We start from the raw sequence: 27,134 nt of genomic DNA, 5'->3' as shown, positions 1-27,134 counted from the left end.
TTTCCACAGGTAAATTTTTGTCAAGAGACCAGGTAGGTTGTTTTTCATGTATGTGGGCTTAAGCAACCCCAATAACGTGATATTTAGCCCCTGGAATGTGAATTTTACCAGGAGAACCCTGCCAAAAAAAACTTTTCAATTGCCAAAAAATATCAATTGGGAGGGTTTTATTGTGGAAATCTGGCAACCCTGACTGTATCCATTACTTTGGAAGGAGGTTGAGGAATGAATTATGCATGTACAGACCCAGTGTGATCATCATTATTTATTATCTCTTGTGAAACAGAGGTACATTTGGGTAGTTTTGAGTAGCAATTGGGTGGGTTTTATTGTGAAAACCTGGCAACCCTGACTATTTCCATTATTTTGGAGGTTGAGGACTGAATTGCACATGTACAGACCCTTACACCCCTTTATACCCAAGGATTCCGCATCCTAAGTTCAATTCCATGCCACTTCTTGTGAAAAAGTTCCCACAGGTACATTTTTGTCATGAGACCAGGTAGGTTGTTTTTCCATGTATGTGGGCTAAAGCAACCCCAGTAACGTGATATTTAGCCCCTGGAATGTGAATTTTACCAGGGGAACCCTGTTTTTTTATTGTGAAAACCTGGCAACCCTGTCTGTATCTATCATTCTGGACAACAAAAGCACATCCCTCCATCAAACAGGAATATGAAAAAGCGTTGCTCGATTAAACCAGGTTATGTTTCACAAACAAACGGATGTATAAAAGAAACAAACACACACCAACCAGTCGTCATACTGATCAGCATGTGACGCACATACTGTGATGCATGGGTGTTCACACATTACAACACACAAACACACACATAAAAACAAAAGAAATTGATTATCTAGAAGAACATGACTCTTTACTCTCTGTTGCAGGTGTTCTTTTATTTTATGCGTGTAAAGACGTCAAACATGCTCCTTGCTTTTGCACACACAGAGGAAGTCACACACCTCCCTCAGGAAACCCTAAAATGTTTGTCGCTGTTGATGCATCAGCATTTTAAGCACATAAAGGACTTTCCGTAAATGAGCTTTTCATTTCTCGTCATTTCAATCGTTCGATGAGTCTATTCTTTACTCCCTCTCCCTTCTGTTCTCTGCCCAAGGCCTTTTGTGTCTTTGTACAAAATTGCCACGTTCTGTCTTTTTAGTCACCCCGAAGAGGAAAATAAAAAGAAGTGTGTCAGCCACAAAGAGCAGGAGAATAATTAAAGGGAACACAGAGAACAAACAAACAAATTAATAAAAATCAGCGCTGAGCCACAGCTGGTAAAGTTGTGTTTCATTTATTGAGGAAAGGAAAATAAACCAAAAGAATCTCAGTCAGGATTCCAGTTCCTACGAGAAACCTTTTTGGTTCTGCTATGATAAAGTGCACTTACAGTTATCACACTTTCCATTAGAGTTTGAGTCCTGGTATTTCTCTCTCTCTCAGACACACAAACACACACATTGTACGTCTCTTTTTCTGGACCTATAAAAACACACACATCAAAGGAGGACAAAACAGACAGGTGTGTTTTTGCATACAAGGTGTGTAACTGTGAAAAGTGACAGTCTAATAAGTTCTCAACATATTCAGATGTGTGTGTGGGGATTCAATCCACAGTATTAAGCAGCTACAGTACTTTTAGTTTAGGCTACTCTACAGAAACTTCAAAAGGATCCAGGTCACCATAAGGGACCTGATTGAAATCATACCATCTCTGACAAACGCTCGTCAGCCCATGCGAATAATACGCCCATTTGAATAGAATTATCTAGTTTAAAAAAATATAATTTATGCCTAACCAATAGGTCTACATAATATCTATGTACAGAAATATCATTTCATTTTCCAGTTCAACGCAATTTTGGCACATTTCTGTTCATTTTGATCACTAACAAACCAAACAAACAAGCATGGAAGAAAAACACAAAAGTCTTAGTGCCAATAAAACATCTTCAAATAACAACATACGCCCCTTTTTTTGAGAAACAACACATTGCTGGCGTCACCGGGAAATTGCAAAGGAAAGAACAACCGTCTAAATAATCAGTCAGCCTCAGGAAACAACAGGACAAACACAAACACTGCATAGTCAATCTCACATTGTGTTTTTACACAGTGTTCGTACATCTATATTGCATGTACTGTGGCTTTAATATAGAATTACACATTATAACGTTGCTTGAGGAGTGTGAAAATACAGGTACCTCAGACATGGATGAATCAACACCACTAAACCTATTCACCTTTTTTCCCTAATCAATTAAAAGCCAAATAAATCATGTGTTTCAGTCTGGGGCAACTATTTCAAACATTTTAGCAGTATTTCCAAATGAATAAAATGGTAAATTATTTAAATACATTTGCCTAAAAAAGCTACACACTAAACAAACAAAAGTACTGATCAGTTGTTAGAGTTTTTCTAAGCTTAGTTTATAACAAAAACTAAAAGTAGTAATGTTAATGTTAAAAATGAGTATGGAATGTTTATCTTGTCACTGTATTGCACTTTGTTTCCCTTTCGGTGATCATCTGATGTCAATCTCTCCCATTTATACACAAAATTAAATGTTAAAAATCACGATTATCAGACTATGTTTCCTATTTAACTAGTCAGATTCTCTCTTGACAGTACAACGTATATATTAAATAGTAAAAGCCCTCTCTCATATAAATGCCTCTCATTGTAACAGCGACGACCTATCAGATACTTCGAGAAGATCTAAACCTAAACTGTATTACAGTAAATGCAAGACTGGTGCATTTGAAGTTGGTTCTAGCACTGATCTCACATCTATGGAAGCCTGTTTCTTTCTCGCAATTGTGAGTTTGTACTGTATCTTGCAACTCTGACTTTCTTGCAATTGCGAGTTCATTTCTCACAAAAAAAAGCCAGAATTTCGAGTTTGTATCACGCAATTCTGACTTTTTTTCTTGCAATTGTGAGTTTGTATCACGCAATTCAGATTGTTTTTCTCACAATTTCGAGTTTGTATCACGCAATTCAGATTTTTTTCTCACAATTGTGAGTTTGTATCACGCAATTCAGATTTCTTTTCTTGCAATTGTGAGTTTTTATCACGCAATTCAGATTTTTTTTCTCACAATTTCGAGTTTGTATCACGCAATTCAGATTTTTTTCTCACAATTGTGAGTTTGTATCACGCAATTCAGATTTTTTTCTCGCAATTGTGAGTTTGTATCACGCAATTCAGATTTTTTTCTTGCAATTGTGAGTTTGTATCACGCAATTCAGATTTTTTTTCTCACAATTTCGAGTTTGTATCACGCAATTCAGATTTTTTTTCTCACAATTGTGAGTTTGTATCACGCAATTCAGATTTTTTTTCTTGCAATTGTGAGTTTGTATCACGCAATTCAGATTTTTTTCTCACAATTGTGAGTTTGTATCACGCAATTCAGATTTTTTTCTCACAATTGTGAGTTTGTATCACGCAATTCAGATTTCTTTTCTTGCAATTGTGAGTTTTTATCACGCAATTCAGATTTTTTTTCTCACAATTTCGAGTTTGTATCACGCAATTCAGATTTTTTTCTCACAATTGTGAGTTTGTATCACGCAATTCAGATTTTTTTCTCGCAATTGTGAGTTTGTATCACGCAATTCAGATTTTTTTCTTGCAATTGTGAGTTTGTATCACGCAATTCAGATTTTTTTTCTCACAATTTCGAGTTTGTATCACGCAATTCAGATTTTTTTTCTCACAATTGTGAGTTTGTATCACGCAATTCAGATTTTTTTCTCACAATTTCGAGTTTGTATCACGCAATTCAGATTTTTTTCTCACAATTTTGAGTTTGTATCACGCAATTCAGATTTTTTTTCTTGCAATTGTGAGTTTGTATCACGCAATTCAGATTTTTTTCTTGCAATTGTGAGTTTGTATCACGCAATTCAGATTTTTTTTCTCACAATTTCGAGTTTGTATCACGCAATTCAGATTTTTTTTCTTGCAATTGTGAGTTTGTATCACGCAATTCAGATTTTTTTCTCACAATTGTGAGTTTGTATCACGCAATTCAGATTTTTTTCTCACAATTTCGAGTTTGTATCACGCAATTCAGATTTTTTTTCTTGCAATTGTGAGTTTGTATCACGCAATTCAGATTTTTTCTCACAATTGCGAGTTTGTATCACGCAATTCTGTCTTTTTTCGTATAATTGTAAGATATAAATGAACAATTGCGAGTTATAGTCAAAATTGCAGGATATAAACTCACAATTCTAACTTTTTTTCTCGTAATTGCGAGTTTGTATCTTGCAATTATCTTTCTTTCTCAGAATTGTGAGATATAAACTTGCAATTGAGAGTTATAAAGTCCAGTTCTGAGGAAAAAAAAGACTGATGTTCACAGAATTGCATGTTTATATCTAACAATTCTGACTTCATTTCTCAGAATTGCGAGTTTATATCTCACAATTCTGACTATAACTTGCAATTGGGAGTTTATATCACGCAATTGAGACTATTTCTTAGAATTGCGAGTTTATATCATGCAATTCTGATTTTATAACTTGCAATTGCAAGTTTATATTGTGCAAGTTTGACTTTATTTCTCGGAATTGCAAGTTTATATCTCACAATTCTGAAAAAAAGTCAGAGTTTCGAGTTTGTATCATGCAATTCTAAAAAAAAAAAAAGTCAGAATTGTGCGATACGTCGTAATAACTTTTTTTTTTTAGCGGAGAAAACGGGCTTCCATACACAACTTTGTGCAACACTTTCATGCCTAAAAGTAAAGGTTTACCCTAAAATGAAAATATGCTCACCATTGTGCCATCCAAGGTGCAGAGGCATTTAAGTTTGTTTCATCATCAGATTTGGAGAAATGTAGCATTACATCACTTGCTCACCAACGGATACTCTGCAGTGAATGGGTGCCGTCAGAATGAGAGTCTAAACAGCCGCTAAAAAACAATAATTCACAAGTAATCAAAATCCAAAAGTAATGTCTTATGAAGGTGAAAAGCTGCATGTCTGTAATAAATTCATTAGAATGATGTTTTAAACTCAAACCATTGCTTTTAGATTAAATACAAGTCCTTATTTTATAACAATGCTTCCATCTCCTGCTATCCTCTGACATCAAAATTCATCGACATATTTGTTCATATTTGTTTTGAATGCTTGATCAGTTCATATTTCTCACCTGATTCAGACGAGACAAACTTTATCACTGGAGAAAGCAATATTACAGACATTTTAGCTGGAAGCAATGGTTTGAAAAACATCTTGATGAATTGGTTTTTACTAACTTGCATCTCTTCACAAGTCATTAACAGTCATGTGGATTACTTGTGATGTTTTTATCATCTCTTTTAACTCTCACTCTACCAGCACTTATTCACTGCAAAGGATCCATTAGTAAGAAAGTGATGTAATTTTTAAAATCTCCAAATCTGTTTTGATGAAGAAACAATCTTACACTAAAAATAAAGGTGCTTCACGATGCCATAGAATAACCCTTTTTTCTCTCTGAATGGTTACATAAAGAATCTTTAACATCTGATGAACCTTTCTGTTTCACAAAAGGTTCTTTTGTGTTCTGCAGATTATAAAAAGCTAAGAAAGAGATGGTTCTTTAAAGAGCTTTTGACTGAATGGCTCTTTGTGGAACCAAAAATGGTTCTTCTATGGCATCGCTGTGAAGAACCTTTTAAGCACAGAGTGTAGATGGCCTGAGTAAATGTTCATTTTTGGGTGAACTATTCCTTTAACACCTCAAAGTAATGATAACATGAAATGCCACATCATGTTGTTTAAAAAAAATGACCAGGGACCAAGTTACGACATCTATTCAAGAGTAAAAAGATGGATTCAACTCAACTGGAGGAACTAAAGCAGGAACTAAAGGTGAGGGTGACGCTGACTGCTTTGTGGGATGAAGTCAGGACCGTCAGATTTGGGTGACCTTAACAACAAGCGCTGACTACAAGGTTGTCTATGTAAGGCCATTACCTATAATAAAAGTTAGGTAACAACAAAATGTTATACAAGAATGCAAGGGAGACTAAAGCAGCATTTCAGCCTTGCAATTCTGCCCTTTTTTCTTTGTTACTGGAGGAGAGTAAAGAATTCAATAGGAGAAGTTTTAAAAAACTCTCCAGGTAACAAGACTGCAGCTATTTCTGGATGAAAAGCAATGACTAAAGACACACACACACACACACACACACACACACACACACACACACACACACACACACACACACACACACACACACACACACACGTAACAGACCGCTCAGAATCCTAATCCTAATCATTCCAACACATGCCAAAATCCAAAACAAATTGTCACACAGTGCAAACAGCCTCTCCGATGACCAGGACTGAACTAGGATGTGCAGATTCATCAGCTATTGGTTAAAAGTTGTACGAAGGAGGACTGATGAGTGGGCATCACAGTATGGAACATCTAAAGTGACCTTAAGCCAGAGATGGAGAGAGAAACCCTCCTCCTGGTTTCAGATACCCAGGATGAGAGGCACTTTCCTGGACACTGAACGAACAGAAGCAGTGACTCTTGCTAGAGTACCAGGACTCGTTGCTCCTTTTGTAGCTTTTTGATTCCTTCAAGTTTTCACAAGTATTGTAGTTGAATATGTTGTGATTTTTGTTGTTGTGTTGCTTTTGTGTTCTACTTATTGTCGTTTTTGTTTATAAAGTGCCTTCCAGATGCAGGTGACTGACTTGAGGGTCAGATTTGAAGATGTGTTTTTTGTTTTGTCTTTGTTCCCCCCCCAGAGTGCAGCGAGAATGGGACTTCTGGGAAATGTCATATTGGCAAATGGGTTTACAGAGGGCTTTTGGCACTCAGTCTCAGCTGGAGACCCTGAGTATGAGATGAGGAAAAAGGAGAGGGATGTGGAAAAGGATTCTAGCGGATGTCGTCTTCACATGTACCCTTCCTTTTGATCTCTTCTTGCGTTCCTTCTCTGCTTTTTATTTGTTCCCCCTTTGCTCCTTCATTCTCTAGACTGATAGAACAGGATGTATCCTGACTCAGAGTTCTTGGAAATGTCAGAAGTCAAACCATAGAACTCCTCTATCGCCTGTGCATCAATTTTCTGTGAGAGAAATGGAGAGGAATAGATAGAGAAAAAAAGATGAGGTGAGAAAAAGCATGCATTAGGGTTTATATACTGACATTCAAAAGTTTAGGGTTTTTATGTTTTTGTAAGTCTCTTATGTTCACTAAGGCACAATTTCTTGATCAAAAATACAGTATAAATGTCAAATAACTCTTTTCTATTTAAATATCTTAAAATGTAATTTATTCCTGTGATGCAAAGCTGAATTGTCAGCATCATTACTCCAGTCTTCAGTGTCACATGATTCAGAAATCATTCTAATATGCTGATTTGCTGCTCAAGAAACATTTCTTATTATTATCAATGATGAAAACTGTAAAGCATTTCTGTCAGGATTCTTTAATGGATATAAAGCTCAAAAGAACAGGATTTACTTGAACTAGAAATCTTTTGTAACTTCATTTCTTCACTGTCACTTTTAATCAATTTAGAACCATTCTTGCAAAAAGTAATAACTTATTTTCCAAAAAATCCGACTGACCTCATTTTTTTGAATAGATATGTATAAATATAAGTATGTAAGATTCATACCTCAACAATGTCATCATCAAACAGCAGCCAGAAGCCGTGACTCTTCACAATGGTGATGTAATGCCCTCTGTTTGGTCCACTAACACACACATTTACAAAGGAAGTGTTTTAGCTTTTGAAGGAAATCAACTTACTTTTTTAATACTTAGACAATGGATATTTTTTTTTATTCTACCATAAAATATGCAACAAGACATTAAAACCTTTTTTTCTAATTCATTTAACGGAACTCCATTTCAGCCACTGAATAAAAAAAAATAAAAAGGAAATTGCGTCATTGCAATTCAGAAAATAAAGTTGCAATTCTGAGAAAAAAGTCAGAATTAAGAGATATAAACTGACTATATAACACGCAATTGCGAGTTTCTATCTTACAATTCTGAGAAAAAAGTCAAAATTGCTAAATATATCTGGCAATTGCAAGAAAAGTCATAACTGGGAGACACAAAGCACAATCTCTGAAATGCAGACAGAATTGCATAATATAAATTTGCAATTGTGAGTTATAGTTATAAAATAATATAGAAATAAAGTCACAATTGTGAGAAATACATTTGAAATAAACTCACAATTCAGAATTGTTTCTTAGAATTGCACATTTATCTTGCAATTCTAAATTTATAACATGCAACTGCGAGTTTCTATCTCACAATTCTGAGAAAAAAGTCATAATTGCAAGATATAAAGCACACAATTCTGAGAAATAAAGTCAGAATTAAGAAATATAAACTGACTATATAACAAGCAATTGCGAGTTTCTATCTTGCAATTCTGAGAAAAAAGTCATAACTTGTAACCGCAAGAAAAGTCATAATTGGGAGATACAAAGCACAATCTGGGAAATGCAGTCAGAATTGTGTCATATAAACTCAATTGTGAGTTATAAAGTTATACAATTCTGAGAAATAAAGTCAATATAAACTCAGAATTCAGATTTTTTTCTTTAGAATTCTGCATTTATCTCACAAGTCTGACTTTATAACATGCAATTGAGAGTTTATATCTCACAATTCTGAGAAAAAAGTCAGAATTGTGAGATATAAACTCGCAATTGCAAGAAATGGGTCAGAATCGCAAGGTACAATTTCGCATTAGTGAGAAAAGTGTCATTTCTGAGAAATAAAGTTACAATTCTGGTAAAGTCTGAATTGCAAGATATATACTTACAATCCTGATTTTTTTTTTCTCAGAATTGCAATTAACTTTATACTCGCATCAAGTTTATATCACGCAATTCTAAAAAAAAAAAAAAGTTTATTATTCAGTGGCAGAAACAGGCTTCCATATAATTTATTCTGCTTTATTCTTAAAGAAAAACATCACCATTACAGTGTACTTTCACACTATGGCAAATATATTTACACCATAGCTTGTTGAGACTACCAACTGCTTATATGGTTAGTATTTAAAATATATGACTTAATGTACCTACATGGCAGACTGTGTCAAGACAGTTTGTTTTTATATACTGCAGACGCACATGTTTGACAGTTCCCATACCTGCCACAGTGGACCACCACAGCGACGAGGTCGTACATGCGGTCGAGGTTGACGGCGTCTACGGAGGTGTTGAAGAGGCGGAGCTCCAGTGGAAAGACCACGCGATAGCTCAGTTTAGTGTACCGATGCAGCTGCTCCATGTACTTAAAGCGCTTCAGATGAAGAGCCAGGATCATGGGAAGCTTCTTCACACGCATACTGCAACATACACACAATCACATGACAGTGTATTAAGCAACATTGTCTTGAAGTATATCAATACACTTCCTGCACACTGATGCTTACCGTTTCTGTGCCTCTTGTTTGCTACAGCACATCTCACAGTAGTATTTATACTCACTGCACAGGGTCTCTGTATTACTGAAGTCCCTGTAAAAGCCATCAGACAAAACATCTATTAAAGAGCTTAAAAACTGAAAAAACAACAACTGGTTGTGTACATTTGCATGTGTGTTTACTGTTGCCAAAAGTATTTCAATGAACAGGTTTGACTACTTTAGTAATTTCCATCAGTATAAATCTTAATGTTTAAGCATATAATTATATTCTAGGGGATTGTGTGCTTCTAATTTTGTAGCAATCATTTGGATGGGACACTTTTCTATTCGAACAGGACCATGCTTCTGTGTATAAGGCAAGGTTCAAAAAGAAATGATTGATTCAGTCAGTGTGGAAGAACCTGATTGCTCTGAAGAAAGCAAAGTCCTAATCTCAGCTGAACACCTCTGGTGTGACTTTAAATGCAGACCTTGCGCCAAAAGCTCCAAAACCAAAAACCAATGACTTGTACATACACTATATTGCCAAAAGTGTTGGGACACCCCCTTTCAATGAACAGGTTTGACTACTTTAGTAATTTCCATCAGTATAAATCTTAAAGGGGTCATCGGATGCCCATTTTCCAGAAGTTCATGTGACCTTTAGGGTCACATGAAAGGCCTATAAAATACTTTGGTTAAAAATTCTCAATAGTAGTGTAAAAAAAACACACACCCTTTTACCTTGTCAAAATCAGCTCTGCAAAATATCAGCTCATTTTATTGCATGGGACATTTAATTGCAAATGAGCTCTGCTCGCCCCGTCCCTCTCTGCTGAGGGATTACGAGCTGTAATGTTTACTTTAGCCGTGTTTATCAGCGAAACTTGCCAACAAGCACATTATTAAGAAAGGAAAAGGAAAGGAAAGTCCTAATCTCGGCTGAATACCTCTGGTGTGACTTTAAATGCAGACCTTGAGCCAAAACCTCCAAAACCAATGACTTGTACATACACTTTATGGACAAAAGTATTGGGACACTCCCTTCTTTAGAACAGAAAAAGGCACTTTGAAAACTGTGGCAACAAAGATGGAAACATAATTCATGCATTACATTTTTTTTTTTTTTTTTTCTTTCTCTGTTTTGGAAGTGTCTAAAATGGGTGTACCCATATGTACAAGTCATTGGTGTTTGGTGATGAGTCTTTGGCTCAAGATCTGCATTTAGAGTCACTCCAGAGGTGTTTAGCTGGGATTAGGACTTTGCTTCATTCAGACCAGTCAAGTTCTTCCACACTGACTGAATCAATCATTTCAATCAATTGCTATAAAAACACAATTCCTTAGAATATAATTTTGTACTTAAAAGATTTGCACACATGAAAATGACTAAAGTAGTCAAACCAGTTCATTACAAGGGGGTGTCTAAATACTTTTGGCAATATAGTGTATTTTATAGTCAATGTGCATTTATGTTTACCTGAGACAGTGTGTTATTGAAGTGTTCTGCTCAACATCTACAGACAAATCCAAAAAGTCTTCATCCTTGCTACTGACCTGTAAAAACAAAGGGAGCATGTGAGTTCACAAAGCACTTATATGCTGAGAAACTGATCTCGCCACCCACAGAGACAATATTAGTTGTCAAGCATTTTTTCCATTTTTTCGTCCCTTTTCTACGAACAGTTTCAGTTGGTTAAGGTGAACGGGTTGCGCTTTATTGACCTGATTGTCTCCTGTTGGCTTGCACTTATTGCAGAAAGACATGAGTGCGGATGTGTTAAAACTCTGGCGTGTGGTGATGTGTTAGCACTCAACTGTAGTGTTAATGTAAAAGAAAAGTAGGTTAATCAAGAGAAAAGATTGAAAAGTGGGCCACACAGTAGAGAGATGGTAGTTTCTTTCCATAGGCTGTAAAGTTCAAATGATTAATGTTGTGTAAGACCACACAGAAAAAAAAAAAAATCTAACAGTCCTTTTTGTCTGTCTGACAGAAGAGTACTCCAATATTACTGAAAAATGAAATACAGCTTTGCTCATACATTTACAAATCCCTTGCAGATTTGCAAAACATATTTTTGTATATTCTGCAAAAATAATAATGTTTAATTAAAAAAAAAACTTTTTTTCCCCTCCCAATTCTATATATTGCTATATATCTCAGACTTTTTTTTTTTTAATAAACACAGAATTACAAGATATAAAATCAGAATTTGGACATTTTTTCTCAGCATTCCAAATGATTTTTTCCTCTGTAATATAAATTGTAAGATATAAACTCGGAATTCTGAGGAAAAAATCTGAATTGTAAGATATAAACTGTAATATAAATTGTAAGATATAAACTCGGAATTCAGTTTATATCTTACAATTCAGATTTTTTCCTCAGAATTCCGAGATTACTTTTTGCAATTCAGATTTTTTTTTCTCTCGGAATTCCAAGCTTACTTCTTGCAATTCTGTCTTTTTTTTTTTTTTTTCAAAATTCCGATATTACTTCTTGCAATTCAGATATTATTCTCTGAATTTTGAGTTTCTTACAATTTAGATTTTTTCCTCTACATTCCAATTTTGATTCTCACATTTCAGATTTTTTTTTTCCTCTGAATTCTGAATTTATATCTTACAATTCTCTTTTTTTTTTTCTCAGAATTCCGAGTTTACTTCTTGCAATTCAGTTTTTTTACCCTCGGAATCCTGAGTTTATATCTTACAATTTATACAACAGTTTACTTCTTGCCATTCAGATTTTTTTTCTCTGAATTCTGAGCTTCTTACATTCTGATTTTTTCTCTGAATTCTGAGTTTACTTCTCACATTTCTGATTTTTTTATATCTTACCACTTATATTAAAGTTTATATCTTACAATTCAGATTTTTTTTGGAATTCTGAATTCCGAGTTTACTTTTTACAATTCAGATTTCTTCAGAATTCTGAATTCCGAATTTACTTCTTGCAATTCAGATTTTTTCCTTTGAATTCCAAGTTTACTTTTTGCAATTCTGATTTTTTCCCCCTGAATTCTGAGCTTACTTCTTGCTATTCTGATTTTTTTCCTTTGAATTCTGAATTTACTTCTTGCAATTCAGATTTCTTTTTTTCCTCAGAATTCCGGGTTTACTTCTTGCAATTCTGATTTTCCCCCCCTCTGAATTCTCTCAGTATTAAATAAAAACAAAATAATTCAATAAATAAAACAATAAAATTCAAACCAATTAATAATGAGATAAATATTTTGTTCATTATCTTGCAGATTCTGCCAGGGTTGTAAACTGAAGTGCAGAACTGCCAACATTAGCATTTGTGTATAAAGCAAACACTAAACATAGCAACACTCATACCGTCTCACAGTTGAGACAGCGCGTCTCATTGGTCAGCGTGCCTTGGAAGATATCGTGAACCCAGGTGGGCTCAGCCTTGTTCTGTTCTGGCTCTGTGTCCGTGGCGATGGCAGTGCCGTTTTTCTTTAATAGTCCATTCTGTTTCTCCTGTTTCTTCTCCTCCTGCAGGATGTCAGCCACCGTGTTCAACAGGTAGTTCAGGAACTCATGGGCATCTTGCTGCATGTAGTTATCAAACAGGTCTACAGGAAGAGCCAGAGAGCAAAAAAATTAGCTGGCAATTCCATAAATGACAATAAAATCGCATTCAGATCTGCCTCAATCCAATCAATATCTGATAACAGAATCAAGTCCTTGCCTTAGTTTTTTCTTTTTCTTTCAGATAATCTGTTTCACTGTACATCACAATTTGGAAGAGGCGTACAAAGATATATTAAACTATTATCTTCAAAAGTGTTTGACAAGATTAAGTTTCAATAGCATGTTTCAAATCATCTGACATGGTTTCGTAATCTTTGCTTTTATAGCACAAATCATGTTAAAAACCAGGCTGTTTCAGTTAATTATATTAAAAAGGTCATTAACTCTTGTCTAGCATGTGCAATCATAAAGCTAACTTTGTGTGTGTAAGTGTGTGTGTGTGTGCATAGCTGCTGAAGTGATGTCTCTCTGAAAGAGGTCTACTCTGTATTGTTAATTCATAGCGAGGGCATTTTCTGGAATGAGACTGAAGAACAAATCCTCTTTTATACTACATATTATCCCTCCCTTCTGCCTCAAAACACACACACCTGATCTGTTACACCTGCTTCTTCTTCAGCATTTCACACAGAGGCTTACTGTTAGCAAGGACAGGTTTGATTTTTCAGTCTCCTGTCTGAACACAAGCTAAATTCCAAGTTTACTTCTTGCTATTCTGATTTTTTTTTTCTCGGAATTCCGAGTTTATATCTTACAACTCAGATTTTTTTTTCCACTAAATTTCGACTTCTTGCAATCCAGATTTTCTCCCCTCTGAATTATGAGCTTACTTCTTGCAATTCAGATTTTTTACTCATTTGATTTCCAAGTTTACAACTTGCACTTCAGATGTTTTTTCCTTGGAATTCCGAGATTACTTGCAATTCAGCCCCCCCCCCCCTCTCTGAATTCTGAGTTTACTTCTTGCAATTCAGATTTTTTTTTCTTCGGAATTCCGAGTTTATACGTTACAATTTATATTACAGTGTACTTCTTGCAATTACAGATTTGACTGAATTCTGAATTTATATTTTATATTTCAGATTTTTTCCCTCTAAATTCCAAGTTTACTTCTTGCAATTGCCATTTTTTTTACTTTGAATTCCGAGTTTACTTGTTGCACTTCAGATGTTTTTTTCCTCGGAATTACGAGATTACTTGCAATTCAATTCCCCCCTCTCTGAATTCTGAGTTTACTTTTTTTCTTGGAATTCCAATTTAACTTCTTGCAATTCAGATTTTTTTTTCCTCAGAATTCCGAGTTAATATCTTACAATTTATATTAGTTTACTTCTTACTAATCAGATTTCACTGAATTCCGAGTTTACTTCTTACACTTCAGATTTTTTCCCTCTGAATTCCGAGTTTACTTCTTGCTAATCAGATTTCACTGAATTCCGAGTTTATATTTTACACTTCAGATTTTTTCCCTCTGAATTCCGAGTTTACTTTTTGCAATTCAGATTTTTTTCCTTGGAATTCCGAGTTTACTTCTTACACTTCAGATTTTTTCCCTCTGAATTCCGAGTTTACTTTTTGCAATTCAGATTTTTTTTTCCTTAGAATTCCGAGTTAATATCTTACAATTTATATTAGTTTACTTCTTGCTAATCAGATTTCACTGAATTCCGAGTTTACTTCTTACACTTCAGATTTTTTCCCTCTGAATTCCGAGTTTACTTTTTGCAATTCAGATTTTTTTCCTTGGAATTCCGAGTTTACTTCTTACTAATCAGATTTCACTGAATTCCGAGTTTATATTTTACACTTCAGATTTTTTCCCTCTGAATTCCGAGTTTACTTCTTACTAATCAGATTTCACTGAATTCCGAGTTTATATTTTACACTTCAGATTTTTTCCCTCTGAATTCCGAGTTTACTTTTTGCAATTCAGATTTTTTTTTTCCTCAGAATTCCGAGTTAATATCTTACAATTTATATTAGTTTACTTCTTACTAATCAGATTTCACTGAATTCCGAGTTTACTTCTTACACTTCAGATTTTTTCCCTCTGAATTCCGAGTTTACTTTTTGCAATTCAGATTTTTTTCCTTGGAATTCCGAGTTTACTTCTTACACTTCAGATTTTTTCCTCTGAATTCCGAGTTTACTTCTTGCTAATCAGATTTCACTGAATTCCGAGTTTATATTTTACACTTCAGATTTTTTCCCTCTGAATTCCGAGTTTACCTTTTGCAATTCAGATTTTTTCCCTTGGAATTCCGAGTTTACTTCTTACACTTCAGATTTTTCCCCTCTGAATTCCGAGTTTACTTACACTTCAGATTTTTTCCCTCTGAATTCCGAGTTTACTTCTTGCTAATCAGATTTCACCGAATTCCGAGTTTATATTTTACACTTCAGATTTTTCCCTCGGAATTCCGACTTTACTTCTTACAGGTTTAGACAGGTTTGATTTTTTACAGTCTCCTGTCTGAACCCTAGCTACTGCTCTAGTAGTTGCCTACAAACTTATGTTAACATCTTTATCATCAATCTTTGCATATATTGGATACACAAGCAGATTTTAAATAAACATGTTTTTCTGTATATATTTAACAAATTGTCAACCAAATATATCTAAAAACATTTTGGCAGTATTGTGTGATTCTGGCATGACAAAATAACAGTAAACAGATGGCTTAGTCAGAGCAGACATTGTACTGAACATTATCTGAAGGATAAATGGGAAAGAAATACAGTGTGTTCAATGTGTTACTTTTGTGAATGTGTCACTCATTCAGTGACATTGAAAACATGTTGTTCCACACATTTCTGAGCAATTCGTTACCATTCATGAAGGCTCCACAATAATTTGAAATCTGTCAATTTGTTTATAGGCACTCAGTTGCTGATTTAAATTTTAAGACAATTATTTGAGCCGTAAAGGCATTGTGATTAATAATTATGGTGCTTCAGAAAAATGATGTCTTGATAATGATGATTGGCTGATGGCATCACAGGAACTAATGCAAATTTGAAAAAAATTACATTATAATTTTTTTATGAATTCATTTGATTAGCACAGTTCTAATGATTTATCATTAATAATGATAAAACATTTATAAAAATTGATTAGACATGGATTAATAAAATTTTATTAAAATAGAATACAGAAAAAATACAATGAAAATAGGAATTTAGAAAAAAAACTTTTACTGTGACATCTATTCAATGCTATTAAAGTTTTGGGGGAAAGAATATCTTATGCTCATCAGTTTATTGAATTTATTTAATCTTTTCTTTCTTTTCCTTTTTTAAAAATAAAGTAAGATATTCTAACATTTTATTACAATTTAAATATACTGTCATTTATTTGAATACATTTTTAAATTTAATTTATTCCTGCAGTCTTCAATGTGACAAGATTCCCATTTCTTTTCAGGATTCTTTGATGATTTCTCATCATTGATTATTTATTTTATTTTTTTTGTAAAAATGTAAAAGGATTTGCTTTTACTTTTGACCAATTTAACATATTCTTATTGAATGAAAATGTAATAAAAAAAACTAAAGGTCAATTTTTTGGATAGGAAAATATTTGGCCAAGATAAAAATCTGGAATCTGAAGATGCAAAATAAATAAAAAATCAAAAAAAAATCACAGAAGATAGTCACATTTAAAGTTGTCCAAATGAAAGTCTTAGCAATGCATTTTACTAATCAAAAATGCTAAAAAAATATTTACAGTAAGAAATTTACAAAATATCTTTACCTAATATCCTAACGATTTTTGGCATAAAAGAAAAATCCATAATTTTGACCTGTACAATGTATTTTTAGCTATTGCTACAAATACACCTGTGCTACTTAAGACTCATTTTGTGGTCCAGGGTCACATATTTATATATAACATTAGATATTGCAAAATGATCTTTTTGATCCAAACACACAGCTACTTTTAAATGGACGTCAATGGAGAAAGATGTTTTTTTGGCCTCAATAACTTGTGAGTGTTTAACTAGGCCATGTTAACCAGCCAAACCTCAAACCCTCACCGTTCTCCTTCCGCAGACGTGAGATGAACTTCTTGGGAGGTATCACGCCCACCTTCTTCTTCTGCGTGGCGATGCTGTGGAAGAGGTCGGCCAGACAGGTGAGAAGGTTCTCCTTCTTCTTCTGCTGGACTTTATACGCCAACACATTCTCCCTGAACGGCCGGCAGAAATACAGAGCCTGCAACACTGAGTTACAGTAGCATGTGTTCCCAAACTAGAGAAAAAGACAGAGACAGGAATTCATTCAGGCTGAGCTAATCAATCCCTGAGCGGGAAACAAACAAAGGACACTTGGGATGCAATTAAATCTGATCTATGAAACCGAGAGATAAAATCTGGAACGGTGCATGCTGGAAACGTGCCAGGGAAGAAACACACACGGGTCAAACGCAAAGATCCCGACCAAATGTGGATCTGCATGTGGAGACATTTACAATCAAGAAAGACGAAGAAAAACTCCCTGCTCACCACTAAAAGCAAATGAAAGGGCTGAATAAAATTCATGGTGGAAGCAAAAGCTCTTTATAAACATGACCTGCACAGGCTGAAAGAGCAGCACTTGCTGTTACTGTGACAACAAAGCATTGTTTCCCTTCCAAAAACCCTTCCTGTTCGTTCACACTGACAATGGAGTTGATTTAGGGGCTTTTTGGCATTTTAATTGACAGCGAAAGCAGAGGGATGACAGAAAATTACCGAATAAGAGGAGGGCACAAGAACAGGGTTGAGATTGAGATTGAAATTGACTGAACATGAAAACAAAATAAACAAAAACACTTCTCACTTTTGATTATAGGCAAATGTGCTGAACCTTAACACTGTGTGGTCTTATTACAAGTATTTTCAGGTTAACATCATATTTTGCAGTGTTACATTTTTCTTGGTAACAGTGTGTTTAGAATTAAAATAGTTTAACTGTTAAAGTGGACATCGGATGCACAATTCACTTTTAGATGGTGTTTGCATACAAATGTTGCCTAGTATGCCAACAATCAGTGTTGCCAAATCCACAGAATTTGGCTTCTTTAAAACTGTTGCCGTGGGTTGTTTTTCACGTCTGTGGGTTAAAGCGACCCCAATAATGTTATATTTAGAAATTGAGATTTATATATTATCTGAAAGCTGAATAAATAGGCTTTCCATTGATGGACAATATCTGGCCGAGATACAACTATTTGTAAATCTGGAATCTGAGGATGCAAAATCTAAATATTAAGAAAATTGCTTTTAAAGTGGTCCAAATTAAAGGATAACTATTGCCAAAATGCAACCTGGGCTGTTTGCTTTACTGTAAACGAGAAAAACTTATAGAAAAACATAATTTACGACAAACGAGCCCTTTTTGAGATTGACCGTGATTTCGTTTTGTGGTCAATGGCCGGTGAATGGGAGTACTAGGGGCATAACTTTGAGCGCATCAAAATCGATATTTTTACAACACTTAGAAGGCTCGACACACCATGAAACTTTGCTCGAAGTATCGCCTGGGTCTCTACACATGAACTCGAGCATTGAGAACATTGTTTGTGTACACAGAGTTTACTCAAAAGAAAATCTCGCCTTTGTTTACAATGTTACATATTTAACCCTGATGCTTAAATTTAAGGATGCAGATATAAACTTGTCTGCAGGAATTCCACAGTTTTCTGTGCGTAATTCTAATATGTGGACCACAAAACCAGTCATAAGGTAAAATTTTACAAAACTGAGATGTATACATCATATGAAAGCTCAATAAATAAGCTTTCTATTGATGTATGTTTTTTTAGGATAGGACAATATTTGGCTGAGATACAACTATTTGAAAATCTGGAATCTGAGGGTGCAAAAAAAATCAAAATACTGAGAAAATCACCTTTAAAGTTGTCCAAATTAAGCTCTTAACAATGCATATTACATTTTGATATATTTGCGATAGGAATTTTACAAAAAATCTTGATTGAACATGATCTTTACTTAATTCCCTAATGATTTTTGGCATAAAAGAAAAAAATATAATTTTGACCCATACCATGTATTTTTGGCTATTGCTACAAATATACCCCAGCGACTTGAGACTGGTTTTGTGGTCCAGGGTCACATATATAGTCAGACACATAATGTTGGTGGTATCACACTAATCAAGTCTCTCAAGTTAATTGCTTTGTTTTATCATCACATCATGATGCCAGTAAATTCTAAATTAAAATTAAAGCAATTCTCATTAGACCAGACTAAAAAATACTCAGATGAATCTTAATAAAGAAAAATAAACAACAATAACTCTGACCTAATTTATGTGGACTTTTTCCTAATCTAAATAAGTGACAGTAAGAAAAACAACAACTGTGACCTGATTTCATTGGATCTCCTGACGATTCTATGAATTACTGAATTAACTGTACTGCCAAAACAAAAGAGGCAGCTTGACCTGAAAGATTCAGCTTTAAGACTGAACAGTAACACGTTCATTAACGGCAGCACGAATAAAGTCAAGCTGACATGTTCCGCAGTGAAAATCAAGTGCTAATATATTTTGCAGAAGAGTACAAATAAACCACTCACGTCTCTTGAAAATAAATAACAAATAAAATGATTAGCCAAGGTTGTGAACTGCGCTTTTTCACTGGCCGTTTTGTTTCGACGCTGTGGCGTTCCTTAAATTGATGTTGTTAGGCATGATAACATGAACAAAAATGAGAAAACCAAGCTACTCAATGTTTCACTCAACAAATATGCAAACTGTTACCATGTGCATGTGCAATATTTTTTTGCTCCCACTGGCTCACATGGAAAGCCATGTGTCTGTTTAAGGGTTAGTCTGGCACTCTGTAATACTTACATTGACCAAACCAAAGTAGTGTTCATTAATAGGGAACTGCTCTGGACCAATGTCTTTCTCCAGAGCAGAGGCATTGGTGCCCTGAAACGACAGAAAGAGAGAGGAAAAGTAAGACTCTGCAATTACACTTTAGCTTTACACTGAATATTCATTCTCATACATCACATTTTAAAACTCACAGCTATAATTTAAAGGCATTTATTTCTGAAGTTTTCTTTCTCTAAAACTCAATGATGTGACATTAAGCCACCAAAATGGAAATATGCCGGAAAAAAAAAAACGATGTACTTTCAGCTGGAGAATGACTCATCTCGTATATGATAATGCAAATCAAACCTACGCTTATTTGCTTTTTAACATTCAGTTAGGTATATGCTTTTTAGAAATCTAAGATCCAAGATCAAGTGTTGCAACGTTACAATTTATCTGCAACTGAGTGACGTGAAATTGAAGTTGTAATACACACGCTACACAAAGCCTTAATAATGGATAGAACAACTAAGCAGGAAGTGATGCTGGATAAGAATCCCTGAGAGAATGTAACTGAATCTGAGTTTCACTTTGGCCTCCGAACGGACGTTTTCTCTTCTTGTAACACTGCAGTGACACACTACACTCTTAAAAATAAAGGTGCTTTAAAAGGTTCCTCAAGCGATGCCATAGAAGAACCATTTTTGATTCCGTAAAGATCCATTCAGTTAAAGGTTCTTTAAAGAACCATCTCTTTCTTACCTTTTTAGAATCTGAAGAACCTTCTTTTGCAATGAAAAACCTTTTGTGAAGAAGAAAGGTTCTTCAGATGTTTAAGGTTTTTTATGGAACCATTTAGACAAAAGGTTCTTCTATGGCATTGTGAAGAACCTTTATTTTTTAGAGTGTACAAGAGATAAATTCACTGTTCATAAGGTACCAGCCACAGCTGTATTACAAGTTTTCACTCTTTATTCTTTGAACTTTTACCTAGAACAAGGCCAGAAATGTCACTGAATGTAACAAAGTAGTAAGTGATTTTATGGATGTAACTAGTTACATGTAACAGAATTCCGTAATTTATTTACAAAATAAACGTAACTGTAATCTGTTACAGTTACTGAGGAAAAAATGTGCAATTAAATTAGTTACTTATGCATATGTAAAAAAGAGAGTTACATCTGAATATTTTCTCTTCTTGTAACACTAAAACCAGTGACAGACTACACTCTTAAAAATAAAGGTACTTTAAAATGTTCCTCAAGCGACGCCATAGAAGAACCATTTTTGATTCCATAAAGATCCATTCAGTTAAAGGTTCTTTAAAGAACCATCTCTTTCTTACCTTTTTAGAATCTGAAGAACCTTCTTTTGCAATGAAAAACCTTTTGTGAAAAAGAAAGGTTCTTCAGATGTTTAAGGTTTTTTATGGAACCATTTAGACAAAAGGTTCTTCTATGGCATTGTGAAGAACCTTTATTTTTTAGAGTGTACAAGAGATAAATTCACTATTCATAAGGTACCAGCCACATCTATGTATTACAAGTTTTCACTCTTTATTCTTTGAACCTAGAACAGGGCCAGAAATGTCACTGAATGTAACATATTCACATAATAATACACAATTTATTTACAAAAAAAGTAACTGTGATCTGTTACATTTACTGAGAAAATTGAGCAATTACTTTTGCATATGTACAAAAGGTGGTTACATCTGAAAATGTTCAATTACACACATGCAGTTTAGAATTGATCTCTTACCAATATTGCATTGACAGATCTTGAATATGAGACACCAATGATTTCAGGAGTTTAGGATAGGATAACTTCCTATTTAGGTTTGTATATATAATCTATTTACGTTTAACTTTTTTTCCAAGGCATTGTTAGATGCCAGTGTTTCTTGTCACATAGCTATGCAAAAGCTTTATTTCAAAAACAGCATCATAACTATTAAACTTTTATGTTTTTATGATTTTAAACCAGTATTTCACCTCAAAACAGTCTGATTTTGTGGTGGTTGTGCTTTAAAATAAATTATTATAATCTTAATTCAAGTGATGAAGGATGAAAGTCTGAGAGTAATCAGTGTTAAGTACTAGTGTAAGGTTAACCTTAACTGATTTAAATGTTTGAAAATTAACAGTTTAGGAATTTTTTTTTTTTAAGTAATCAAAAAGTAATCAGTTACTTTACTAAAGTAATTGAAATACCTATTACATTTTAAATATGGTAACTTGTAATCTGCAACCAATTACATTTCCAAGGTAACCTTCCCAACACTGTATATAGTTATTATTTATATGTAAATATCTTATCATATTTTAGCATGCTTTGGCATCAGACATTAGCCATTTCGTGGATCAGTTTCAATAAATAGGAAGGATTTTAAAGTTCTGACATTAACAGTAGCCCAACTTTAATGCTTATTTAATGCTAAATGATTAGGGAAAATGTTATTCCATTTAATATAACATCTTAAAAAAACAAAACCAAAAAAAAAAAAAAACACAAAAACGCTCCTATAATTGTTTAATAATGCCTTGTTCATTAATTACTTAAATTTCAATTTTGATGTTTTATTTTATTGCTCAACATAATTCATATTAACAATGAAGTTTAATTGAAATAGTGTAATTTTACATAGCTATACAAATTTTTAATAACATAATAATCATAAAAACTTTAATTCCCCTTAAAAATCTTAAAAAGGTGGCTATTTCAGGGGACAAATATTGCACTACAGTTCGAAAGTTTAAGAAATTAATATTTTTTATTTAGCAGGGATGCATTAAATTGATTAATTGACAATAAAGACATGTATATTGTTACAAAAGATTTCTATTTAAAAGAAAAACGCAGCATTTTTGAACTTTTTATCAATCAAGCAATAAAGTATCACAGTTTCCATACAAATATAAAGAGAAACTGTTTTCAGCATTAATGATGATAATACCTTAATAACTTGATTTAGTAACTCTGCTGGAAATTCAGCTTACACTAAACGACATTTCAAATATATTAAAATAGAACACAGTTATTTAGTTTCTACTATATTTTGAATCAAATATATGCAGCTGTGGTCAGCATAAAAGACTTCTTTCAGAAACATAAAATAACTTACTGACCCCAAACGGTGTATATGATCGCTCTTTTGTATCCCAACATATCTTTATAACCTGAGTATATCTAGATGACTATGAATAAGCAGATCAGGTAATGACTAAACACCACAATCAGATCCAGAGATCAAAGTCATACACCAATGAAGTCAAGACCATGATTGACAGTTGAAAGATGGGAAATAGCCGCTCTCTGTTTCTGTGCATTGTCTAGTTTTGTGTTATTAACCCAAACAAGACAGCAACCTTTTATCTGTAGGAAATATGAATCCACGAAGACCCTCAATTCCAGCACTAATAGATCTCCATTGCCTACTGAAATATAAATACGGCATTGTGCAGGACAGACTTAAGATCTTGAATATTTTTAGGCCATAATAATTAACAACAAGCAAGTAATGGGCTGCATTTGCTCATGAGGGCTATCGAATCCGCTGAGCTCAAAGGCTTTGAAAAATGAAGTGGCATTATGTTGGCTAAACAATGTAAAGATACTTCAGCCAACATTTGACTATAAATAGGGGGCATTTTCTAGTTGTCAGCTATGTTTCTGCTTAGAAACCGTCCATAAAGCACATAAATGAGCACGTACGCAAACACAAAAACACATAATAAGGCAAGACAGAAGCACATGTGATGGATGCCATGTTCTCAAATTAAAGTACAGTTAATTGAGCCATGTTTTTAAACTAAAGGGACAGGTTTGCAGTTGTGCGCACGAAACACACTATTGAAGGCCATTTAGGCGGGACTGAACATGGAAGACGTAAAAGAGAACATTTCATTAGCTTGCCTTGTATCCGTGGTCAATGAGCCACTAAGATGTGGCCCCAAAAAACAAGCCAATGAACAAATGAACCCTGTCCGGTCATTGGTTACATAACTAGCACTAAACAGCAGTCAGACGTTAAGTCTGTGCCCCTTCATGCTGGCAATAATTCACTGTTTTGTGTTCCTAACCACATCTAGCTCAGACTGACACAATACCTGCAGTTATCTAAGAATGAGCAATTGACAGTGGGTCGAGGCTGGTTTCTGGCACTAAAATATTCAGGCAATGTCAGAAATCCCACAGAAACTACAGCATTACATAAAACAATGGGCTCTGCTCCCACTAGCCATCTTAAAACTTTTAAAACAGCTAAAGAAAAGGACTATAGAGAGAGTAAGTGCAAAATTGTAGGAACTTTCTTGCTGCAAAGTAATGTAATTACAGTAATGGTGATATTACAAGTCTCCTTAGTTTTTTGTGGTGAACTTGGACTGAATTTAGGACATTGTTCAGTCTTGACATCCACTAATGTCACGCTCATGAACAATTCGTACTTTAAACATGCATTTAATGAACCGGTTAAAGGAGTAGTTCTCTTCCAGAACAAAAATTTCGATAATGTACTCACCCCCTTGTCATCCAAGATGTTCATGTCTTTCTTCAGTTGCAAAGAAATTATGTTTTTTGAGGAAAACATATTAGGAATTCTCTCCATATAATGGACTTCTATGGTGCCCCAAAGTTTCCAAAAATGCTGTTTAAATTCAGCTTCAACGGGCCTTCAAATAATGTCTTATCTAGTGAAACAATCTGTTATTTTCAAAAAATTTTTTTACAATTCATATACTTTTTAACCTCAATTGCTTGTCTTGTCTAGCTCTGCGTAAACTGTGTATTTTGGTTGATAACAGTTAGGGTATGTCGAAAAACTCCCATCTCATTTTCTCCTCCAACTTCAAAATCGTCCTACATCTCTGTTTTACCATTTTTGTAAAGGCCGTTTGATCTTTGCATCTTCTTTGTCTTTAACTGGAACACACAGACTTCACAAAGAGCTAGACAAGACATGCATTTGAGGTTAAAAAGTATATAAATTGTCCATTTTTAAAAAAGAAAACAATTGATTGTTTCGCTAGATAAGACCCTTCTTCCTCGGCTGGGATCATTTAGATCCCATTGAAGCTGCATTTAAAATGCATTTTGGAAGTTCAAACTCAGGGGCACCATAGAAGTCCACTATACGGAGAGAAATTCTGAAATGTTTTCCTCAAAAAAAAACAAAAAAACAAAAAACTATTTCTTTACGACTGAAGAAAGAAAGACACAAAAGTCTTGGATGACAAGGGGGTGAGTACATTATCTGTAAATTTTTGTTCTGAAAGTGAACTAATCCTTTAAGTCTGTTGCTATGGTTAACTAAAATTATTTTTAAAAAATTATGCATTTTCTGCAAATGTTAGATGAAAATGATGAACAAATGATGCCTTGCTAAATAAAGTGCAAGTTGATGCACTAATATATATTTCTATAATATGAATAATATTTTATATTATAGAAAAAATATAGGAAAAAAAACAAAAACTAATAAAAGTCACAAAACCTCAGTAATAAAAATGACAAAAGCACTTGACAAATTACTAAAAAATTACTAAGGTTGCAAAGGGGTGGAAAATTTACAGTAAATTTCCGGAAACCTTCCAAAAATCTCAGGAAGATTCCAAAAAAATCTGGAAAGTTTCCAAAATTTACTGGAAATTTCCCACACTTTTGCAACCCTAAAAATGAAGAACAGTGAAAATAAACTGAAAATATAAAAGTAAAACCTAATTCTAAATATGAATAAATACTACAGTAGTATATAAATAACACTCAAAATAACATGTGTAGTTCACAAAAGCAAGAATAAAAAAAGACTTGCCCAGTTTCTATGTTCAACTCAATCCCATTCCAGCAGTTTACAAAGCTGTATTAGCATACAAGACTATACTGGCTACTTTCTTGGTGTTGTTTAATCTTTTATGAAGTTTTAAAGATCCAGTCCACATTCATTTGAACTGCATAAAAAGAAGCAACCTCCTTTACAACAATGTTCATTTTGTGGGATCTACATTATTAAACGGATAGTTCAGCCAAAAATGAACTTTGTGGACAAAAAGCATTCTCGTAGCTTGATATCACATGCATTATTTTAACAATATCCTTATTACCTTTCTGGGCCTTGAATGTGAGGTTGCGGTCTATGCAGGGTCAGAAAGCTTTTGGATTTCATCAAAAATATCTTAATTTGTGTTTCTAAGATGAACGAAGGTCTTAAAGGTTTGAAACAACATTAGGGTGAGTAATTAATGACAGAATTTTCATTTTGGGTTAACTATCCCTTTAAGAGCAGCTCCATATTAGACAATCTTTTAACAGGTTACATTTTTAGATAAGCTTACAACAGAGCAATAAATGAGACAGAGACAGTAAATGCGACCCTGGACTACAAAAACCAGTCATAAGGGTACATTTAAAAAAAATAATATTTATATATCTGAAAGCTGAACAAATAGGTTTTCCATTGATGTATGGTTTGTTAGGATAGGAGAATATTTTGCCGAGATACAACTCTTTGAAAACCTGGAATCTGAGGGTGAAACAAATTTAAGTTCTTAGGAATGCATAGAACTAATCAAAAAATAAGTTTTGATATATTTACAATAGGAAATGTACAAAATATCTTCATTGAACATGACCTTTACTTAATTTCCTAGTCATTTTTGGCATAAAAGTAAAATCGATCATTTTGAGCATTACAGTGTATTTTTGCCTACTCAAGACTGGATTTGTGGTCCAGGGTCACAAACGTCTATGCAAAGCACACATTCACTCATTTACATCTTAAAAAGACACAAATTTACAGAGAGAACCCTTAAACACAAATTAGCCAACTTCTTTATCACTGAGACTGTTTTATGCTTTAAAAATGCAAGAGTAACAACACAAATGCTCAACATATCTGAACATAAAGAGGACATCACTTATTCTGTTATATTTTCCTTTAAAGCAGCATGTAAATATGTCTAGTTATGACAGTGGTGATCAATGCATACATCAGCTCATAAATGAGGTCATGCACCTGATTGTGAGGAAAACCATTCAACCATCATCATTACGTAAGAGCTAGCCAGCATGCTATCCACACACTTCTACTCACCATATTACAAATGGAGGCGATGTTTCTGACAGTCATTTAGTTTATAATGTGCCCCTGGTTGCCATCTTTATGAAATAAACATGATTGTAACAGCAGTACACTGACAGGCCAAGCTGCAATCCCAACCGAGGACAGCAATCAGTGACCATTCAATCCCCACTGCTCATGCCAAGAGCAAACAAAGCGACAGATAAACGTCTACGGCTTTCATCTAGTTGTTTTCTTCATGGTCACTGCAACTAAGACTACAAATGCGGGATACAT

General features: G+C 34.2%; 1 protein-coding gene across 1 annotated transcript; it reads right to left on the bottom strand.

Moving 5' to 3' along the window:
- Positions 1-1,285: 1,285 nt before the first annotated feature.
- LOC141283095 (ubiquitin carboxyl-terminal hydrolase 46) lies at positions 1,286-26,912 on the bottom strand. The gene is made up of 9 exons (XM_073816372.1): positions 26,871-26,912; positions 19,811-19,891; positions 16,990-17,203; positions 12,752-12,993; positions 10,890-10,966; positions 9,438-9,521; positions 9,153-9,350; positions 7,653-7,731; positions 1,286-7,097 (listed from the first exon to the last, which is right to left on the bottom strand). The coding sequence occupies exons 1-9, from the start codon at positions 26,904-26,906 to the stop codon at positions 6,996-6,998; spliced, it is 1,113 nt and encodes a 370-aa protein (XP_073672473.1). The 5' UTR covers positions 26,907-26,912; the 3' UTR covers positions 1,286-6,995.
- Positions 26,913-27,134: the final 222 nt, after the last annotated feature.

Source organism: Garra rufa, chromosome 13 (assembly GCF_049309525.1).
Source record: "Garra rufa chromosome 13, GarRuf1.0, whole genome shotgun sequence".
Taxonomy (NCBI): domain Eukaryota; kingdom Metazoa; phylum Chordata; class Actinopteri; order Cypriniformes; family Cyprinidae; genus Garra; species Garra rufa.
This window is presented reverse-complemented; position numbering and strand designations above follow the sequence as displayed.